Below are 22,616 nucleotides of genomic sequence, written 5' to 3' on the forward strand. Positions count from 1 at the left end.
TGGTCTGAGGATGAAATGCAGAGGAGAAGAACAACTCAACTCCCAGCCTAGAACAAAAAGCTCTCCAGAATCTAGACGCAAACTGGACTCCCCTATAGGACACAACATTCCCCAAATAATCGTCATCCCCTGAGAAACAGGGAGATCAGAAATAAAATTATTATTATTATTTTATTATTATTATTATTATTTATTATTATAGCGCCATTTATTCCATGGCGCTTTACAAGTGAAAGAGGGTATACGTACAACAATCATTAACAGTACAAGACAGACTGGTATAGGAGGAGAGAGGACCCTGCCCGCGAGGGCTCACAGTCTACAGGGAATGGGTGATGGTACAATAGGTGAGGACAGAGCTGGTTGCGCAGTGGTCTACTGGGCTGAAGGCTATTGTAGGTTGTAGGCTTGTTGGAAGAGGTGGGTCTTGAGGTTCCTCTTGAAGCTTTCCACGGTCGTGGAGAGTCTGATGTGCTGAGGTAGAGCGTTCCAGAGTATGGGGGATGCACGGGAGAAATCTTGTACAGAGAGATGTGAGTCCATGGTCTCTAAGGCACCAGCAATGGCAATAATAGTCTACTAGAACGAGAACAAGAAGACTTGGATCTAGAACAGATCTAACAGGACTGCACAAAACTCCTCACATCATGAGAAAGAGAAGGCCACCAAAAGAACTTACTCACCAAATCCCTGGTGCCAAAAATCCCAGGATGACCAGTCAACACAGAACAAAGAACTTCAGACATCACTCTCTACTCCTCAAATCGTGTGAAATCGCAGAGAGAATCACTCCTTCATGCAGGATGGTAGCAGGCTCGGTCACATCCAAAGACTCAGCAAAGAAACTCCTAGAAAGGGCATCCGCATTAATATTCTTAGTACCAGGAATATAAGAGACAACAAAATTAAAGCACGTGAAAAACAAGGCCCATCTAGCCTGCTTAGGATTCAACCTCCTGGCAGATTCAAGGTAGATCAAATTTTTATGATCAGTAAGTACTACAATTTGATGTCTCGCCCCTCCAGCCACAGTTGCCATTCTTCAAAAGCCCACGTCATAGCCAATAATTCCCGATTCCCCACATCATAATTTCGCTCTGGTGGTGAAAATTTCCGGGAAAAAAAATCACAGGGTCTAATTCTAGAAGTCAAAGGGTCCCTTTGAGACAAGACAGCCCCAGCTTCAATCTCCGAGTCATCGATCTCCACCTGAAAAGGAATAAACACATCAGGCTGCCGCACGACCGGAGCAGAAGTAGACCTCCTTTTCAGCTCCTGAAAAGCCAAGACTACCTCTGAGAACCAATTCACAACATCAGCTCCCTTCTTGGTCAAATCAGTCAATGGCTTGACAATACTGGAAAAATTGCCTATGAATTTACGATAGAAATTAGAAAAACCCCAAAGCTTCTGAAGGCTTTTCAAAGAAGTAGGCTGTACCCAATTATGAATGGCCTGAACCTTGACCGGATCCATCTCAATAGAAGATGGGGGCAAAATAAACCTCAAAAAAGAGACCTTTTGTATGCCAAACAGACATTTCGATCCCTTGACATATAACGCATTGTCCCTGAGAACCTGAAATACTGTCCAAACCTGTTCAACATGAGAATCCCAGTCATGAGAAAAAAATCAAAATGTCATCCAAATAGATAATCAAGAATTTGTCCACAAAGTCCCGGAAAATATCATTCATGAAAGATTGAAAGACGGAAGGGGCATTAGTGAGCCCAAAGGGCATCACTAGGTACCCAAAATGCCCCTCAGGTGTATTAAACGCCGTCTTCCATTCATCACCCTGTTTAATGCGAATGAGATTATATTGTCCCTGAAGATCGAGTTTAGTAAACCAACTAGCACCCCTCACTCTAGAATACAGGTCGGAAATCAAAGGCAATGGATACTGATATTTAACCGTGATTTTATTAAGGAGATGATAATCAATGCCGCAATGAACCATCCTTCTCGGCCACAATAAAAAACGGCGCAAAAGGGGAAGATGAGGGTCTAATGTGACCCTTCTCCAAAGACTCTTTAATGTAAAGGCCACTTTACACACTGCGATATCGGTACCGATATCGCCAGCGTGCATACCCGCCCCCATCGGTTGTGCGACACGGGCCAATCGCTGCCCATGTCGCACAACATCGCCCGGACCCGTCACATGGACTTACCTTCCCTGCAATGACGCTGTGACCGGCGAACTGCCTCCTTTCTAAGGGGGCAGTTCGTTCAGCGTCACAGCGACGTCACAGCAGCGTCACTGAACCGCCGCCCAATAGAAGCGGAGGGGCAGAGATGAGCGGGACGTAACATCCCGCCCACCTCCTTCCTTCCGCATTGTGGCCGGGACGCAGGTAAGGTGAGGTTCCTCGTTCCTGTGGTGTCACACGGAGCGATGTGTGTTGCCGCAGGAACGAGGAACAGCTTCGTTACTGCTGCAGTAACGATATTTGAGAATGGACCCCCATGTCACCGATGAGCGATTTTTCACGTTTTTGCGACGATGAAAAATCGCTCATAGGTGTCACACGCAACGGCATCGCTAAAGCGACCGGATGTGCGTCACAAATTCCGTGACCCCAACGAGATCACTTGAGCGATGTCGTAGCGTGTAAAGCCCGCTTAAGTCCGCATAGCAACATGTTCAGGCACAGGTAAATTGAAAAGCCTTCCCTTAGGAAATTTACAACCAGGCACCAATTCAATAGCGCAATCAAAGTCCCTATGCGGAGGGAAAGATGCGGCCTCGGTCTCATTAAACACATTCATGAAATCCGCCAAATAGTCAGGGACCTCCCGTGTCTGAGATGAAAAAGACAAAACAGGAGTATCATGATGCACATATTGGCAGCCCCAACTGGTCAGATAAAGAAGTCCAATCAAGAACTGGATTATGGGCTTGCAACCAAGGAAATCCCAGTACCAAAATATCATGCAAATTATGCAAGACCAAAAACTTACAAATCTCCTAATGGTCAGGCGCGACCCGCATGGTCACCTGGGTCCAAAACTGGGGTTTTTTTTTCAGCTAAAGGAGTAGCATCAATACCCCTGAAAGGAATAGGAGAATGCAAAGGCACCATAGGAAACCACAACGCTCAGCAAACCCAAAATCCATGAAGTTCAGGGCAGCTCTTGAATTAATAAAAGCCATAGCCGAAAATGATGATAGGGAACAGATCAAAGAAACTGACAAAAGAAACTTAGACTGTAAACCGCCCAAAGTAAATGAATGGGCAAATCGTTTATCGCGCTTAGGGCAGACAGAAATAGTATGAGAGGCGTCTCCACAGAACAAAAACATAGCTAATTACGTCGTCTAAAATCCTGCCTTTCTGCCCTAGAAAGGACCCTATCACACTGCATAGACTCCGGAGACCGCTCTGAGAGCGACACCTCTGCACACATTGTTTTACATTCATGTAAACGTATATCAATCTGAATGGCCAATGACATAGAGGCATCGAGACCAGAGGGGATAGGAAAGCCCACCATAACATCCTTTACAGGCTCTGCCAACCCCTTCCGAAAGAGAGCCGCAAGAGCCGCATCATTCCGCTTAGTAAGGCCACCCACTTATTATATTTCTGACAGTATATCTCTGCAGGTTCCTGACCCTGGATCAAAGCCAATAAAGTTTTCTCGGCTTGATCAATAGCATTAGGTTAATCGTATAACAACCCTAGAGCCTGAAAAAAAATCCACATCAGCAAGAGCAGGATCTTAAGGCGCCAGGAAAAAGGCCCAATCCTGGGGGTCACCACGCAGCAGAGAGATAATCTGAACTAGCTGCCTGGAAGACCCTGAGGACTTGGGTTTCAAGGCAAAAAATAACCTATAATTGTTCTTGAAGTTCATAAATTTAGACCGATCCCCAGAGAACAAATCCGGTAAAGGTATTTTAGGTTCTAAGGCTATGTGTCCACGTTGCTTTTTACCTGCTTTTTTGCTGCTTTTTTAACTGCAGCGTTTAATGCCAAAATGGTTGTGTTCTGCTTTTCAAGCAAAGTTTATGGGATTTTGGTTTTCTTGTCCCCACTATGCAGTTCAAACTGCAGCCTTTTTGTGGCAGAAATTTGGGCAAAAACTCTGCTTTGCAGTTCAAAACTCAAATGGCAAAAACAATTGACATGTCAATTGTTTTTGCCATTTGAGTTTTGAACTGCAAAGCAGAGTTTTTGCCCAAATTTCTGCCACAAAAAGGCTGCAATTTGAACTGCATAGTGGGGACAAGAAAACCAAAATCCCATAGACTTTGCTTGAACAGCAGAACACATCCATTTTGGCATTAAACGCTGCAGTTGAAAAAGCAGCAAAAAAGCAGGTAAAAAGCAACGTGGACACATAGCCTAACGCAGGTGTCTGGCAAGATAATAGGATATATCCTTAACCTGAGAAGTAAGCTGATCGACACACTTTTTTTTTCCCATTCTTTTGAGTACCCTGGAATTTAGGTTAAGCTGTTGGTATTGTTATGATTCCGGGACCGAGGAGGATCAAAAAATGCGGAGTCTCAAAAAGATAACAGAGTGGCTGGAAACGTTTTGGATTGCAGACCTAATCCTGACACACAACTAACAGTAGCCGTGGGGCGTACCTGCGATGACCTGAATGCCTCAACAAAGCCGGAGAACTAAATAATCTCACAGATAGAAATTTTAGAAAGTTAATCTGTCTCGGAGTAGTCCCCAAAGATAGATAGATAGCCCCCCACATGTAAAGGCTACGGTGAAATAGAAAAATACAATACAAAGCCAGAAAAGACAGGTTCAGCAAAGATGAGGCCCAAACTATCTTTATAGGTAAGGAAAGAGCAACTGTCTGCAGCCGTAAAAACCCTAATATATACCAGCACTACTGATATGGAAAAATCCTGAGGTCACACTACCTCTCCCCCACTGTACCAGCAATCAGATGTTACTGGAATCCAAAAACACTAATACAGATGAGGGACTGAATTAATACCAAGCATGACAAACACAAACCTTGCAGAATCATGGAGCTAAGTATACAGTCACTCCCAGCAGGGAATGATCCCAGTCCACCACGAACTCCACACAGACAAAATAGGAATCAAGCATTAGTATCAAAGCAGAAAAAGCAACAAGAAAGTGGAAAACAAACAGCAGAGGTACAAATACCACTTATTTGAGAGTAGTTCTGGAAGTGAGCAGAGCTGGTTACAGAATGTCCGTAGCACACAGGAGCAATTGACCACCGGCAAGTAACAAGAGAAAGCTACTAAGTTAAATAGCCCAATCTGACCCTGATTGCCAGTCCTCTGCAGGTGTGTCGCTTTCATTCCACACATCAACTGCACCGCCAGCACTGACCACAAGAGGGAGACCCAAACTGGAAAACGTATTCACAACACCTGCCCCTGCCTCCTATGACCGACTCCACTGCCGCCTCCCCCCACTTACCCACAGCGAGCCATGCACAGCAGTACTATAAGACACACTCCCCACTTTCCACCCAAATTTGGAGGAAAATTTGCATCTCATAGAATGAAAAATATGGTACTTGTTTATTTGTGCCCTTTAGTTATACTCTCTATTTTTAATATTGAGTAGTGAAGGGAAGAATGGGTGTAATACCGCGCTGCCACCAATATGAAAAATTTGTTGATGATAATAGTGAGTTTTATTTTTTAGGTTGATGGGTTTCTCAGATCAAGTCCCCTTGGATATGTTGTTGATTTCTTTGGTCTTGAGGAAGGGGACTTGATCCCAGAAACGAGTCGACCTAAAAAATAAAACTCACTATTATTAGCAACAAATTTTTCGCATTGGTGGTAACGTGGTATTACACCCATTCTTCTTTTCACTACTCAAGATTATCCACGTGGGACTGTGGCAGCCGCCATTATCTTTTATGCATACAATAGGGGTTGTGCCTTCCACAACCCTGACAGGTAAGTGTCTTCTCATATGTACCTCACTTTTTAACCAGTTAAAACCCTATTGCGCTCTCTATTATTATAACTATATTTATCAATGTGAGACAATCTCACCACTTTTACTATTATTGTTTTTTATATTGTTATTTACATTTCTCACTATGTTAGCGTGGTAGTTTTCCTATCATTACATCTTCTCCCTCAGACAGGCTGTTAGGGGCGGAGCCTGCCACTTTTACAGCAGCTTTCACATTTTACTTATTAGTTATTAAAGGGTGTATCCAGAACAATAAAAACCTGGCTGTTGTGTCCAGCAGCGTTCTTCCTGCTGGCAATACAATGGCTTCGTCAACAGATTGGAGGCTTCTTTCCTGCTCTGCAGACTGGTCAGGACTGGATGGTCGATGTCATGCTTATTGACAGTTGACTCTTTGCTGCTTATATGGGGGAACCAGCTGTCAATCAGTATGACATCGGTTGTCCCACCTCATCTACAGGGCAGAGCAGATGAGACACTGTCGCTATGTTGATGTAACGTCAGCAAAACCAGCTGAATCGCGCACCAGCAAGAATGGTCTGTGGCTGCTCTGTGCCGGCAAAGAACAACACCGAGCATGACAGTTGGGTAGTTATCAACTACCTGGTTGTTGTTGATTATGCACATTTTAATTTTTTATTTTCATTTTTAAAAGTCCTGGATATACCCTTGAAGCAGGTTAATCCTTTGGTTAGTGCTAGTGTGTTTATTGTTAAAAAATGTTTTATTCACATCTTTGGCCTCTTCCTCATGATTTTCACAGTTGAGTGGTGAAAGGTCCTTTTTTAATATAAGATGTTTAAAATTGTAAATTAGTTGTCATCTTTTTGTATTGTAGGATTTTCTGAAGTATTCAAAAAAAGCCTGTGTAAATGTTGCAGAATTGGAGGTACTTGATTTTGAAAATCATTTCCTTTTGCAATGATGGATTGATGATGATTTATTATTAGAGTAAAACACCTAAACACATTTGAGCATGTTTTCAAATACAGTTATGATCTCTTAAGATATTATAGATAAATATTTAACAAGTTCTATTTAGAATTTCTTTCTGCCTCGCATTTTTTTTCCTAATATGAAATAAAACACACACTCCTATTCTTATATAGCGCAACCTTAGATTAAAGGGGGCTTTACACGGTAGCGATATCGCTAGCAATTTCTAGCGATAGCGACCGTGTAAGTACCCGCCCCCGTCGCGCATGCAATTGTTTGTGATCGCTGCCGTAGCGAACATTATTGCTACGCAGCGTCACACATACTTACCTGGTCGGCTGCGTCGCTGTGACTGCTGAACAATCCCTCCTTCAAGGGGGAGTGATGTTCGGCATCACAGCGACGTCACCGCAACGTCACTAAGCGGCCGGCCAATCAAAGCAGAGGGGCGGAGATGAGCAGGACATAACATCCCGCCCACCTCCTTCCTTCCGCATTGCGGCCGGCGGCAGGTAAGGAGACGTTCCTCGCTCATGCGGTGTCACACATAGCGATGTGTGCTGCCGCATGAGCGATGAACCACAACGCTAAACAACCCTTACCGATTTTTGACTTTGGGACGACCTCTCCACGGTGAACGATTTTCACCATTTTTGAGGTCGCCTAAGGTCGCTGGTAAGTATTACACGCTGCGATATCGTTAATGACGCCGGATGTGCGTCACTAACAATTTGACCCCGGCGACCAAACATTAACGATATCGTAGCGTGTAAAGCCCCCTTAAGAGTAACTTGGTTTGAGAGCATTTTCCAAGACAAGCAAAGCTTTTTAAAAATTTGTAACTTGGTTTAAGAGCAGTGCTTTGCAATAAGAGCAAATACTCACTATGCACACTTCCGGTTCCATCCTTTCACCATGCTCTCACCCACTCTGGAGGTAACTTTCTGTACATATTTACTTTATACAGTATACCGTTGTACAGTACAGTATATAGTATATGGCTTGACTATGAATTTGCATTTGTGGATACAGTATTGTACTTTCTTTCTGCTAACCAGTACAACACATATCTTGTACTGTAATCTAATTGCCTGTGCAGTATTCTACCCTACATTTGGCTTATTTCTGCCCTTATTTTGGGGAGAATAGATTTGGGGGTCTGTTTTTTGTGTATTGTACTAGAATAAAGCTTCTCATATTTATACACAATTTTTTTCTCTATAGTGTACCTTCTGCATAGCAACAATTGTAAGCTAACATGCAGTTTAATTTATTTTATATGCTTTTTACTATACTGTACAGTATTTTGTATTAGAGAACTGTAATAATTTTATATGAATACATTACATTATTTTCTATTACTGTATTAAGTTTGTATAAATGCAGTAAATATTATTGGGTTGTGGAAAAAATTGTCTGCGTTTCAATTATTTCCTATTCTAGATATAAGAAGGGTACCACCCACTGAGATCTCCGAGTATACAAGCTAGGAATGTTTAAGGAAAAAGAGAAAGGGTATACCTTGCAGGGATTACCAAACACTTAAATAGTTTGAAAAAGTGACAAAACTTTATTGTAAATATAGTGTAAACATGTCCTGGCTCAGAGAGCACACAAAAGGACAGACGTTAAAAACACTTAAAAAGCCCAACAAGGCATAAAGGCATGAATCCCCAACACACCAACCTCCTTAACCCCTTCACGACCATGGACGTAATATATCAGTCATGGAGCGTGTCCCGTTAAGCCTTGCCCCCTGCCGCGAGCAGGTGGCGGTCGGCACACATATCAGCTGTTTTCAACAGCTGACATGTGTGCCTGCTAGCCGCGGGTGGAATCGTTTCCACCCGCGGCCATTAACCCCTTAAATCTCGCTGCCAAAGTCTGGCAGCAAGATCTAAATGCGCGCGGCCATGTTTTTTACTTACCGCCGCCCCCACCGGAAGTCACTTGCGTGATCACGTGACTTTCGGTGGTTGCCATCGTAGCACAGGGTCATGTCATGACGCCTGCAGCTATGAAGTTTCTCTTTCGTTTTCCCTCGGCCGCGAGCAGAGAGAAAAAGAAAGTGACTGAATCTGCTGTTTACAGCTGTATAGCTTTGATCAGCAGACAGATAAGAGCGATCGGATTGCTGATCACTATAGCCCCCTAGGGGGACTAGTAAAATAAAAAAAAAGGTTAAAAAAAGTTTTAAAAAATAAAAAAAAACCTAAAAGTTCAAATCACCCCCCTTTCCCACCATTGAAAATTAAAGGGTTAAAAAATAAATATACACATATTTGGTATTGCCGCGTTCAGAAATGCCCGATCTATCAAAATATAAAATCAATTAATCTGATTGGTAAACGGCGTAGTGGCAAAAAAATTCCAAACGCCAAAATTATGTTTTTTGGTCGCCGCAAGTTTTACGCAAAGTGCAATAACAGGCGATCAAAACGTAGCATCTGCGCAAAAATGGTACCATTAGAAACGACAGCTCAAGATGCAAAAAATAAGCCATCACTGAGCCATAGATCCCAAAAAATGAGAACTCTACGGGTTTCGGAAAATGGCGCAAAACGTACGCCACTTTTATTGGACAAACTTGTGAATTTTTTTTAACCCCTTAGATACAGGTAAACCTATAAATGTTTGGTGTCTACAAACTCGCACCGACCTCAGACATAATACCCACACATCAGTTTTACCATATAGTGAATACCGTGAATAAAACATCCCAAAACCTATTGTGCCATCACACTTTTTTTGCAGTTTTTCCACACTTGGATTTTTTTTGCTGTTTTCCAGTACACCATATGGTAAAACTTATTTTTTCATTTAAAAGTACAACTTATCCCGCAAAAAACAAGCCCTCATATGGCAGGATTGACGGAAAAATAAAAAAGTTACGGCTCTCGGAAGAAGGGGAGCAAAAAACACGCAAAAACGGAAAGTGCCCCGCGGCTGAAGGGGTTAATTAAGAATCATCTCCTTAATTAAGAATCATCAGGCCTGGTTGATGTGGCCCTGCTCCTGAATGCAAATATTAATTGAGTGGTAATGTTGGGTGTTAACATGGTATTGTTCATTGTCTTGTCAGGTCCAGTATTCATCATTTTCTGTTTGGATACATTAAGGAATATTGTCTAAGTGCAATTATTCATTGTCTCACTGGTAATAACTTCTTTATTTATACTAAGCCTCTGTACCTGAATAGGCAGTATATAAGTTCTAAATTTAGTGTGGATTTGAGTTACACTAACACTTGAGCATGCTCCTATGTACTGTTATATGTTTGATACTATATGCCGGCCTGTCATATCTCCTCTGACTTGACATTTCATATATCAGCTTGAGGGGAGGGTAATTTTGTACCTCACATTATTTATGCAGATATTCTGTATTGATTATATAAATATCTGAATAGGAGGTTGGTGTGTTGGGGATTCATGCCTTTATGCCTTGTTGGGCTTTTTAAGTGTTTTTAATGTCTATCCTTTTGTGAGCTCTTGTTGCTCTCCGAGCCAGGACATGTTTACACTATATGTACAATAAAGTTTTGTCACTTTTTCAAACTATTTAAGTGTTTGATGATCCCTGCAAGGTATACCCTTTCTCTTTTTCAATTATTTCCTATGAGAAAATTTGCTTTGATATAAGAGTAGCTTGGTTGAAGAGCACACTCTCGGAACGAATTATGCTTGTAATCCAAGGTTCCACTGTATTGCTGTTTTGTCTGCAAGTAGTGTTGACTACACTTGTTAGTAAGCCAAAACCTCTGAAATATATTACTGTTCCACAAGTGCTTGTAATAACAAAATAACAATAATCTCAATATCTGCTAGTGAATATTATACTGCAAATTCACTTATTTATAAATTCAATTCAAGTTACAAATAATAATAATTGTTACGAACAATTATTGTGAAGTTAAATAAAAATTATATACACACTTAAATCATGTTGTAAGGCAAATTACAAAAAACAACAATAATATAACAGACAATAGTATTGTAAAACTGACTGAAAATGCCAAGGGACTAACACAATAAGACTACAAAGGTTAAAATGGAACAAAACATATAATAATGGCCTTTGCTAATTGCAGATTAAGAAAAATATAATCTAGCAAAATGTGTCTATAATCATAATAAAGAGGGGGTGTGGCCGGCAGCAGAGTGATGAGGAAGTGAAAATCCTCTGCTCTGTGTTTCACTCAACAAAGCTACAAAATACAGCAACTTGGATGGACCTTAGCCTTTATTGAACGAAAGAGAGCACAAGAGGACTCCCTCTGGATCATTTCGGTATCAAAATTATCTAAATCGGGCTCTCCTAGCCTGAGATATCACAGATCATAGCAGGCACTATCACAGCACAGAAGGACCGACGAACAGTGGACACAGAACAAGCACTGGTGAGTGCATATAAACCAGAGCCAGGGGTGAACAGTTTATCACACTACACCTGATTCAGGGGATATAACTGTTAACACAGTGGGAGACATAACTGGGCTGAGCAGTAGTCTTTTCCCCACAGCTCCATCCCTCCCCCTCCACTTCTCCTCTCAGACTGCAAGGGACAGAATCTTTGCAGCATTTCATATGCTAATTAACCCCTGTGGTGAAGTTGCTTAAAGGCCCAGTCACACACAACGACTTACCAGCGATTCCGAAAACGATGCGACCGCAGGTAAGTCGCTGGGAGGTCGCACGTGAGATGTCACACAGTCAGATCTTACCAGCGATGCAGGAACAATACAGGTCGCAGTAACGACCTGTATAACGATCTCAGCAGTCACTGTGACCCTGTCACACAGTGTCAAACACAGCGATGTGTCCTGCCCAGCAGGACGTCGCCTTTGAAGAAAATGACCTGGACCATTCAGCAACGACTAGCGATCTCACAGCAGGGGCCTGATCGCTGGTAAGTGTCACACATAACGAGATCGCTAACGGGATCGCTACTGCGTCACCAAAACGGTGACTCAGCTGCGATCTCGCTAGCGATCTCGTTATGTGTGACAGTACCTTAAAGCTGGGTTCACACATAGCGACAGCGACAACGACGTCGCTGTTACGTCACCATTTTCTGTGACGCAACAGCAACCTTGTAAGTTGCTGTTATGATCGCTGCTTAGCTGTCAAACACAGCAGAAGCAGCAGCGATCATAACGACATGCGTCGCTGTGCTACATGTGCAGAGAGCAGGGAGCCGCGCAGACTGCTTAGCGCTGGCTCCCTGCACTCCTAGCTACAGTAAACATCGGGTTAATTACCTGATGTGTACTGCAGCTACATGTGCAGAGAGCAGGGAGCTGGCACTGGCAGCGAGAGCCGCGGACGCTGGTAACGAAGGTAAATATCGGGTAACCAGGGAAAGGTCTTCCCTTGGTTACCCGATGTTTACCCTGGTTACAGCTTACCGCAGCTGCCAGACGCCGGCTCCTGCTCCCTGCTTGCTTTATTTCGTCGCTCTCTCGCTGTCAGGCTATGTGCGCACGTTGCGTACTAGCCCTGCAGATATTTCTGCAGCGATCTGAAGAGCACATGTGCGCTTTAGATCGCTGCAGAAATGTCCGTAGTGAGCGCCGATTCCATGCGCTCTGCCTGCAGCTCCTGCCATAGACAGAGCAGGAGCTGCCGGCAAAGCGCAGGAAAGAAGTGACGCCACGTGCGCACGGCCCCTGCACAATCTCCATAGACTGTGCAGGGGACGCAGGACGCATGCAGTTACGCTGCGCTGCAAAGCGCAGCGTAACTGCATGAATTTACGCAACGTGCGCACATAGCCTCACACACAGTGATCTGTGCGTCACAGCGGGAGAGCGACGACCAAAAAATGAAGCTGGACATTCAGCAACGAGCGGCGACCTCACAGCAGGGGCCAGGTTGTTGCTGGATGTCACACACAGCGACAGCGACGGGACATTGCTGCAACATCACAGAAAATGGTGACGTAGCAGCGATGTCGTTGTCGTCGTCGCTGTGTGTGACACCACCCTAAGGCCCAGTCACACACAACGACTTATGGTACCATCATACTAAAGGCCCAGTCACACTAAACAACTTACCAGCGATCCCAACAATGATACAACCTGATAGGGATCGCTGGTAAGTTGCTAGGAGGTCGCTGGTGAGATGTCACACTAAGCGACGCTCCTGCAATCCCACCAGCAACCTGACCTGGCAGGGATCGCTGGAGCGTCACTACACGGGTTGATGGTGAGCTGCAAACAGGCAGATCTCACCAGCAACCAGTGACCAGCCCCCAGCCAGCAGCGACGCGTGGAAGCGATGCTGTGCTTGGTAGCTAAGGTAAATAACCAACCCGATATTTACCTTGGTTACCAGCGCACACCGCTTTGCGCTGGCTCCCTGTAATTAACCCGATGTGTAGTCTGGCTATGTGTGCAGGGAGCAGGGAGCCGGCACTGACAGCTGAGAGCGACGGACACTGGTAACAAAGGTAAATATCGGGTAAGGAAAGGGCTTCTTGGTTACCCGATATTTACATTGGTTACCAGCGTCCACAGAAGCCGGCTTCTGCTCACTGCACATTTTGTTGTTGCTCTGTCGCTGTCACACACAGCGATGTGTGCTTCACAGCGGGAGAGCAACAATTAAAAAATGGTCCAGGACATTCAGCAACAACCAACGACCTCACAGCAGGGGCCAGGTTGTTTCTGGATGTCACACACAGCACCATCGCTAGCAAGTCGTGCCTCAGCAGCGATGTTGCTAGCGATGTTGCTTAGTGTGACGTGGCCTTAAGTGGTGAAGGCAGTGCTGCCCTGACTTTATATCATCCTGTAAATAGGGGATTCTCCTATATAATAAACTATACAACTGCTTTTAAAACTTATTCTACTGCAAAGCAAACCTGTGCAGCATTCAGCCTGCAACTCACTGTATAATACCCTACAGTGACAAAGGTCTGACAAAGGTCTTGCTGCCAACTATTTGTGTGCATCAGCAAACCACCATAAACAAAGATTAATAACAGACTTAAGTTAAAAACAACTACGCAAGGAGAGCTGCAAGACCCCTAAACAACTTGTTTATAGCCTATTGAACAACAAAGTCCTGACATGTGCGTATTCCTTATAAGATTAGCAAATAACAGACATTTCTACATATTCCCATAAGGTTGAAGTTAATCAGAGGTCTCAGCTACTGAACCGTCAAGACTAAAATAAACATTGCTAACAATAGTCAAATACTATAACTGTAATTACACCAGCACAAAATGTCAAAACCAACTCCAACTACAAATACCAAAATGTAAAGAAGTACTCAACAAACCAGACAGAACACTACTAAGGCTAGGTTCACACACTGCGTTTTTTTGACGCTGCATTTCTGTGCGTTCTTTAGCGCTAAAAACGCACAGAAACGCAGCGTCTTTAAAAACGCGTGAAAAAAATGCATGCGTTTTTGCCGCGATTTGCTGCGTTTTTTGCTGCGTTTTACTGCACTTTTGCTCACTGCGTCTTTATGCGTTTTTTATCAGTGATCAAAAAAATAAGGTCTGATGTCATTTCCTTCTTCAATATGTTCTTCATTCTCCACTAGTGTATGCAGGAGAGTAGACAGCTGCAGAACTACAAGGCTCAGTATACTCCATCCAATAGTGTATGCAGGAGATCAGACAGCAACTGCAGAACTACAAGGCTCAGCATGCTCCATCCAGGACTGTATGCTGGAGGGAGAGTCAGGGGGAGCAGACCTACAAGGCTCAGCATCCTCCATCCAATAGTGTATGCAGGAGAGCAGACAGCAGCTGCATAACTACAAGGCTCAGCATCCTCCATCCAATAGTGTATGCAGGAGAGCAGACAGCAGCTGTCGAACTACAAGGCTCAGCATCCTCCTTCCAGGACTGTATGCAGGATTTCTTTGCCCCCCCAAACAAAAAAAATGACATGGGCTTCGCCATATTTTTGTATGCAAGCCGGGGACAGCAGGCAGGTACGGGCTGCCCCCAACCCCCAGCTGCCTATTTGTACCCGGCTGGAAACCAAAAATATAGAGAAGCCCTTTTTTTTTTTTAATTATTTCATGAATTTCATGAAATAATTAAAAAAAAAAATTACGTGAGCTTCGCCTAATTTTTGTGTCCAGCCGGGTACAACTAGGCAGCTGATGATTGGAATCCACAGTGCAGGGTGCCCATGCTTTCTGGGCACCCCCGCTGCGAATTGCAGTCCGCAGCCACCCCAGAAAATGGCGCTTTCATAGAAGCGCCATCTTCTGGCGCTGTATCCAACTCTTCCAGCTGCCCTGATGCCGGGTGGCTCACTGGGTAATAATGGGTTTAGGGCTAGCTGTATATTATCAGCTGGCCCTAAGCCCGAAATTCATGGTGTCACGCCAATTTTTAGTAAAGATAAAAAAAACACAACACACAGAAAAATATTTTTATTAGAAATAAAAGACAACACAATTAGTGACTCCATCTTTATTGAAATAAAGTACCCCCCTCCGCAGTAATCCTGGGTCAAGGGTCTCGCGCCGTCCAATCCGGATCCATTATCATCTGATCGGTTTGCTGGAAGGCAAAGCGATCAGAAGATGTGTCAGGTTCAAGTGCCTGAATCACATCACACATCAGCTGATTGTATAAAAGCCGTTTATACAATCAGCAGATGCATCGGTGCAAAAAAAAAAAAAATATACTCACTTATGTGCTGATTACCGGCAGCTCCTGGAGCGATGGGGCGGGAGTCTGATCCTATCCGATCGCTGCAGGAGCTGCCGGTAATCAGGGATGAAGTCTCCTGACGCATCCGCTGATAGGTTAAACCGGACGGCCGCTGGCGTCACCCCGAGACTTACGGTCAGCTGATGCGTCAGGTGACTGCATCAGGTGATCCATCGCCAGGTCCTGCATCCTGCAGGCATACGTACCCGGGGGGACTGCACACAGCCGGAGCGGCGGTACCGGGAGGAGACGCTGGGAGCGGGCATGGCACCGGGACCCTGCAGACAGGTGAGTATGACATTTTTTTTTCTACTGTTCACTTTTGTTTTTGCAGCCACTTCCACCTCCCGACCAGACATGGCGCCGCACGGCAGCATACATGCACAGGACGGGAGGTGGAAGCGGCGGTGACAGTACCGGGAGGATTCAAGCTTCTGTTTTTACTGACAGAAGGAATCCTCTTCCTGTACATGTCACTTTACTACCCACCTCCTGCGTTTATAGCTGCGTTTTTGGTCTTAGAAACGCACCAAAACGCAGCTATTTGCGTTTCTCATTGCGTCTTTCAACATCCCATTGCACTCAATGGATGAAAAGCGCAGTGAAAAACGCGGGAATAATTGACATGCTGCGTTTTTGTGGCACCACAAAAACGCAGCTGAAAAAAAACGCTGTGTGCAGACAGCAAAAATGAAAACTCATATACTTTGCTGGGGAAGCAAAGTCATGCAGTTTTCTGAGCAAAAACGCACCCGAAAACTGCGCAAAAATGCCGTGAAAAACGCACTGTGGGAACTTACCCTTAGGGGTACTTTGCACACTCTGGCATCGCATGCGACATCGTAGTGTGTAAAGGCTCGATGATACGATTAACGAGCGCAAAAGCGTCGTAATCGTATCATCGCTGCAGCGTCGGCGTAATCCATAATTACGCTGACGCGACAGTCCGATGTTGTTCCTCGCTCCTGCGGCAGCACACATAGCTGTGTGTGAAGCCGCAGGAGCGAGGAACATCTCCTACCGGCGTCACCGCGGCTTCCGTAGAATATGCGGAAAGAAGGAGGTGGGCGGGATGTTTACATCCCACTCATCTCCGCCCCTCCGCTCCGATTGGCCGCCTGCCGTGTGACGTCACAGTGACGCCGCACGACCCGCTCCCTTAACAAGGAGGCGGGTCGCCGGCCAGAGCGACCGTCGCAGGGCAGGTGAGTGCATGTGAAGCTGACGTAGCGATAATTTTCGCTACGCCAGCTATCACAATATATCGTACCTGCGACGGGGGCGGGGACTATCGCGTGCGACATCGCAGCATCGGCCTGCGATGTCGCAGCGTGCAAAGTACCCCTTAGAAGATAGCACAAAGGACATCACATACCAAACTCAAAAAAGAAAGGAACCCGATTCGGACAGATCAAGGATAGCTAACCCCCATTCGGATGGCGAATATAAATCAGATTTGGAGTCATCCCCAACACAGAGCCCAGCAAAAAACAAGAGCAGAATGGAACATTCAGATGATAATAACGGCAATGCAATAAATCATGTCATCAAGTTTGAAGATATCGTTTCGCCTGTTAAAAACGCCTCTGAAAATTTTGTGAAAAGCGCAATGGCAACAATGTTCGAAAAATTTAATATTCTGTTTCAGAATCAAACCAAGCTTTTGCAAGCCAACATTGACTCTAACAACAACAGGTTCTCAGAGCATGAAGATAGAATAAAATAATTAGAGGATAACAGCCTCTCAGCAGACTTGGAGCAAGCAACAATGAAGAATGAAATCCGCCAATTAGGAGTAGAGATGAGTGATGTTCGAGGTTCGCCAATTTCATGTTCGAGTGATTTTGGGGGGTGCTCGAGATCGAACTCAAGCTTTTTGCTAAAAGTTCGGCAGTTTGAGTTACGTTCGAGAACGGCTCGATCACCATAAACGTGGCTTTTCACAGTAAGGCTATGTGCACATGTTGCTATCTGCATGCGTCCTGCGTCCCCAGCAAAATCCCTTTCCCTTTCCTACTCACCGATCACGGGCGTCTCGCTCCACGTCTGTCACAAAGCTCCGGTGTCTTTTCCTCTTTAGAAAATGGCTGCCGCTTCATTATTCAATTAGATATTCCGTGCTTTCCCTGCCCACCGGCGCCTATGATTGGTTGCAGTCACACACGTCCCCAAGCTGAGTGACAGCTGTGTAACTGCAACCAATCACAGCCGCCGGCGGGCGGGTATATATATCGTGCAGTAAAATAAATAAATAATAATAAAAAAATTAAAAAAAAAATGCGGCTCCCCCCATATCTGATACCAGCCAGGATAAAGCCACACGGCTGGAGGCTGGTATTGTCAGGATGGAGAGCACCACGTTATCGGGAGCCCACCACTCTAACAATATCACCCAGCAGCCGCGCGGAATAGCCGCATCCATTAGATGCGACAGTCCTTGGGGACTCTACCCAGCTCATCCCGAATTGCCCTGGTGCGGTGGCAACCGGGGTAATAATGAGTTTAATCATGCCTGGCGTCTCCCCGAGATACCTTCCATGATTAAACTTAAAGTGAAATTAAATAAACACACACAGCGAAAAGTACTTTATTTGGAATAAAAGACAAAAAATCACCCTCTTTCACCCCTTTATTAAACCCCAAATACCCCTCCAGGTCTGACGTAATCCACACGACACTGTCAGCTCTGTCCCTGAAGATGTAGCAGCAACGTAGAACACCATCGCGCTGTATCAGGTCCACGTAGCAATGAAGTTAATCGCGATGTCAGCAGAGACTTCGGTCAGCACTGCAGGCTTCAAGATTACAAAATCTGCTTATGTTTATCACAAGAGGCAATAGCTTAGTGGATTGGGTGCTTGCATATGAAGCATGAGGTTGCGAGTTCTAGTCCCGGTCCCGGTAAAGAATTTAATTTTTTTTTTATTTTTATTTCTAATTATATCGAGCAGTAAAATAAATAAATAAAAAAAAAATGCGGTTCCCCCCATATTTGATACCAGCCAGGTATTGTCAGGATGGGGACCATGTCACATTAGCAGGGCCTCTTGGGTACCTATACATTACAAACCCCTCACAAGTGACCCCATTTTGGAAACTGGACCCTTGAAGGATTTTATTCAGGAGTATAGTAAGCATTTTGAATCCACAGGTACTTCACAAAAATGTTGCTGTAGCAACAATATTCTCACTGTTAGGCTATGTGGCCATGATCCAATGACACGTCGTCTAGTACACAGTGTCAGCCTTCCTGCAGAGATGTGAGTGTTGTCCACTGGAGAACGCAGCTGCCCATGCCCACGTTTTGGGTTCAGGCTGCTGTAGTTTTTAGCTCTATTCTACCTGCAGAGAGCACTCTCGTCTCCGCAGCATAAATTGACTTGCTGTGGGTCTGGAAGCTGCACCACAGGTCGGTTTATGCTGCGGAGAAAAGAAGCACAGTGGGCATGAGATTTCTAAAAATCCTTCCACTGTGCTTCTACTGCACAACACAGCTTTATGGATGCAGGGAAAACACTCTGCGCCCAAAACGCTGCAAACCCTGATTGTGGGCACATAGCCTAAAATGCTACAGTGGATGAATGGATAGATGTCAAACATATATAACATCACACCCCCCTGCAAATTCTAAGCTGGCGCCCTTTAGTGCCTTTCATGTGGCACTAAAGGATGCCTAGCCTTGTATTTAGCCCAAAAAGAAAAAAAATAATTAAAATAAATGACGTGGGGTCCCCCTTATTTTTGATAGCCAGCTAGGGTAAAGCAGACAGCTGACAGCTTCATCTAGTCTGGTGATCAATTTGAAGGGCTCCCCAAGCTGTTTTATTTTTTAATTATTTATAAATAAATAATTAAAAAAACAAACAAACGTGGGGTCCCCCCAAATTAGATCACCAGCCAAGGTGAAGCTGACAGCTGGGGTTTGGTATTCTCAGGGTGGGAAGAGCCATGGTTATTGGACTCTTCCCAGCCTAAAAATAGCAGGCCGCAGCCGCCCCAGAAGTGGCGCATGCATTAGATGTGCCAATCCTGGCGCTTCGCCCCATCCCGTTGCCCTGTTATGGTGGCAAATGGGGTATTAAATGGGGTTGATACCAGATGTGTAATGTCACCTGGCCTCAAGCCCAGCAATTAGTGATGTCACGGCGTCTATTTGATACCAGACATAACTAATTGACAGTAATAAAAAAAATTGACAACAAAAAAAAAATTTATTTGAAAAAACACTCCCCCAAAACATTCCCTCTTTCACCAATTTATTGAAAAGAAAAAAAAATCGGGTCCCTGCTGTAATCCATTGTGAAAGTCCCGCGGCGATTCTGGACCTTCTAGAATATGGGGGCACGTTCAGGGAACGTATCCCCCATTTTCTAGGAGTACAGACCCTCCATTTGAGGAGAGTGGGTGCAAAGAATCTGCACCCACTCTCCCCGGGTCACAAATGCAGAGTGCGAGCAGCCAGCACAGCGTCTCTGAAAACAAAGCAGGAAGCGGAGCTGACAGCCGCGTTCTGCACGTGTGACCGGCGTTCACTGTGAAGGAGGAGGGGGCCGCGGGAGATCAGAGCTGAGACAGGTATGGGGGACACCGGGGTGGGAATAGGGAGTGACCTGGCAGGGCCTGGGGAGCAGTTTTCTGTCGTATGTGTCATAGCACATGCGACAGAAACTAGAGGAAAAGGATGAATGCGGCCGGCGCGCTGCTGTGCGCGCGGCTATCTTGGATTTTCGGGAGGTTAGGGTTGGGGGGGGGGATTGGGGGGGACACTTTGGTGACACCAGGGGACCGGAGGGGACCGGGTAGTAGATTTATCTCCCGTCTTACATGTTTGTTTATGCCAGATGGGAGATAAATCATTTTTTACCGGCGCTGCCATTTACTGTAACCTGATCATCGGTATACGGTGTATACCGGTCATCTGGTGAGCGGGGACCGGAAAAAACGTCCTGAATCATGATCTCCAGGGTCTCAGCTACCCCCGGCAGCTGAGACCGCGGAAATTTTCTGACTCTGGGGGGGGCTAGACCCTTTTTTCCGACCGCCGTTAAAAAGCGGCAGATCGGAAGAAGTACCCTAATTTGTCGCCGTTAAAAGGCGTATCGGCGGTCGTTAAGGGGTTTAAGTCTTTACAGCAATAGACTAGTGCCTCAAGATGGAAGTGTCTAACAAAAAGGCAATTCCCGGAGATTTATTTTGTTGGAACAATATTTATTTTCTTGTTTTTCTGTTATTTGAGTATCTTATAGGTAAAGACACTGAATGACAAGATACAGAATTAAGAACCCTTAAATTTTGAATAAAGTATCTGAAGTATGATGCTTTAGAAAATTACTGTTTGTTTACAGATATTTACAAATTAACTGTAGCAGTTTTTGATAAGCGTTCGCATTGTACTAGTATTGGAATACAATACAGAAATTTATCTTTTATATTAGGTCAGCTAAAAACCTTGGTAACCCATTTCAACACTTAATGGATAACATGTAAATATAATTAACCCCTTCATGACCATGGACGGATATATCCGTCATGGAGCGTGTCCCGTTAAACCCCACCCCCTGCCGCGGGAAGGCGGCGTCGATCGGCACACATATCAGCTGTTTTCAACAGCTGACATGTGTGCCTGCATGTTACGAGTAGAGATGAGCGAACCGGTCCCGGTTCGGCTCGCCGAACGGAGGTCCCGTTCGAGTTTGGTTCGTCGAACGTTCGACGAACCGAACTCGAACTGCATAGGAAACAATGGCAGGCAATCACAAACACATAAAAACACCTAGAAAACACCCTCAAAGGTGTCCAAAAGGTGACAAACAACTCACAACACAACACAAACACATGGGGAAGTGACAAGGACATATACTCATGCGAAAACAAAAGAGCTGGACAAGGAAAAAGAGAAGGAGACACAGATATAGGCATGGCACGCCCTTCTAAAATCATGTAAAACACCGCAAGGTGACTCCAAGCGGAGTTCTCCCTTTTTTCCAAAAATTGGGCCCCACACACACCCACCCATTCAGTGGCAGCAGTTGTGCCCCAGTTGTACACTTCACAGCTAGATTTGCATCAAGCACATTCAAAAATACGCCATACTTAACCGTTTCCAGGATGACCCCGGGGTAGGTAGCAAAGTCTTTGCTGAACCATGACTTGTTCATCTTGGCTTCTTTTAAAAACACATCAAGCAAGGGTTACTCCAAGCGGAGTCTCCCTTTTTTCCAAAAATTGGGCCCCACACACACCCACCCCTTCAGTGGCAGCAGTTGTGCCCCAGTTGTACACTTCACAGCTAGATTTGCATCAAGCACATTCAAAAATACGTCATTCTTATCCGTCCCCAGGATGACACCGGGGTAGGCAGCAAAGTCTTTCCTGATCCCAGCTCTGTTCATCTTGGCTTCTTTTAAAAACACAGCAAGCAAGGGTTACTCCAAGCGGAGTCTCCCTTTTTTCCAAAAACTGGGCCCCACACACACCCACCCCTTCAGTGGCAGCAGTTGTGCCCCAGTTGTACACTTCACAGCTAGATTTGCATCCATCACATTCAAAAATACGCCATTCTTATCCGTCCCCAGGATGACACCGGGGTAGGTAGCAAAGTCTTTCCTGATCCCAGCTCTGTTCATCTTGGCTTCTTTTAAAAACACATCAAGCAAGGGTTACTCCAAGCGGAGTCTCCCTTTTTTCCAAAAATTGGGCCCCACACACACCCACCCCTTCAGTGGCAGCAGTTGTGCCCCAGTTGTACACTTCACAGCTAGATTTGCATCAAGCACATTCAAAAATACGTCATTCTTATCCGTCCCCAGGATGACACCGGGGTAGGTAGCAAAGTCTTTCCTGATCCCAGCTCTGTTCATCTTGGCTTCTTTTAAAAACACAGCAAGCAAGGGTTACTCCAAGCGGAGTCTCCCTTTTTTCCAAAAATTGGGCCCCACACACACCCACCCCTTCAGTGGCAGCAGTTGTGCCCCAGTTGTACACTTCACAGCTAGATTTGCATCAAGCACATTCAAAAATACGCCATTCTTATCCGTCCCCAGGATGACACCGGGG

The 22,616-nt window shown here is 45.0% G+C and overlaps 1 protein-coding gene across 4 annotated transcripts in view; it reads left to right on the forward strand.

Annotated features, from left to right (window-relative positions):
• TRIO (trio Rho guanine nucleotide exchange factor) overlaps window positions 1-22,616 on the forward strand; it is a 3,493,742-nt gene that overhangs the window by 2,136,048 nt on the left and 1,335,078 nt on the right. For all 4 annotated transcript variants that reach the window (XR_012724343.1, XM_075314973.1, XM_075314976.1 and 1 more), the window contains exon 49: window positions 6,778-6,828. Coding sequence is in view for 3 of the 4 variants with exons in the window: in XM_075314973.1 (XP_075171088.1) it covers window positions 6,778-6,828 (51 nt within the window). In the remaining variant the exon portion in view is untranslated. The remainder of the gene's footprint in view (window positions 1-6,777; window positions 6,829-22,616) is intronic.

This window comes from Anomaloglossus baeobatrachus, chromosome 6, assembly GCF_048569485.1.
Source record: "Anomaloglossus baeobatrachus isolate aAnoBae1 chromosome 6, aAnoBae1.hap1, whole genome shotgun sequence".
NCBI classification, from domain to species: domain Eukaryota; kingdom Metazoa; phylum Chordata; class Amphibia; order Anura; family Aromobatidae; genus Anomaloglossus; species Anomaloglossus baeobatrachus.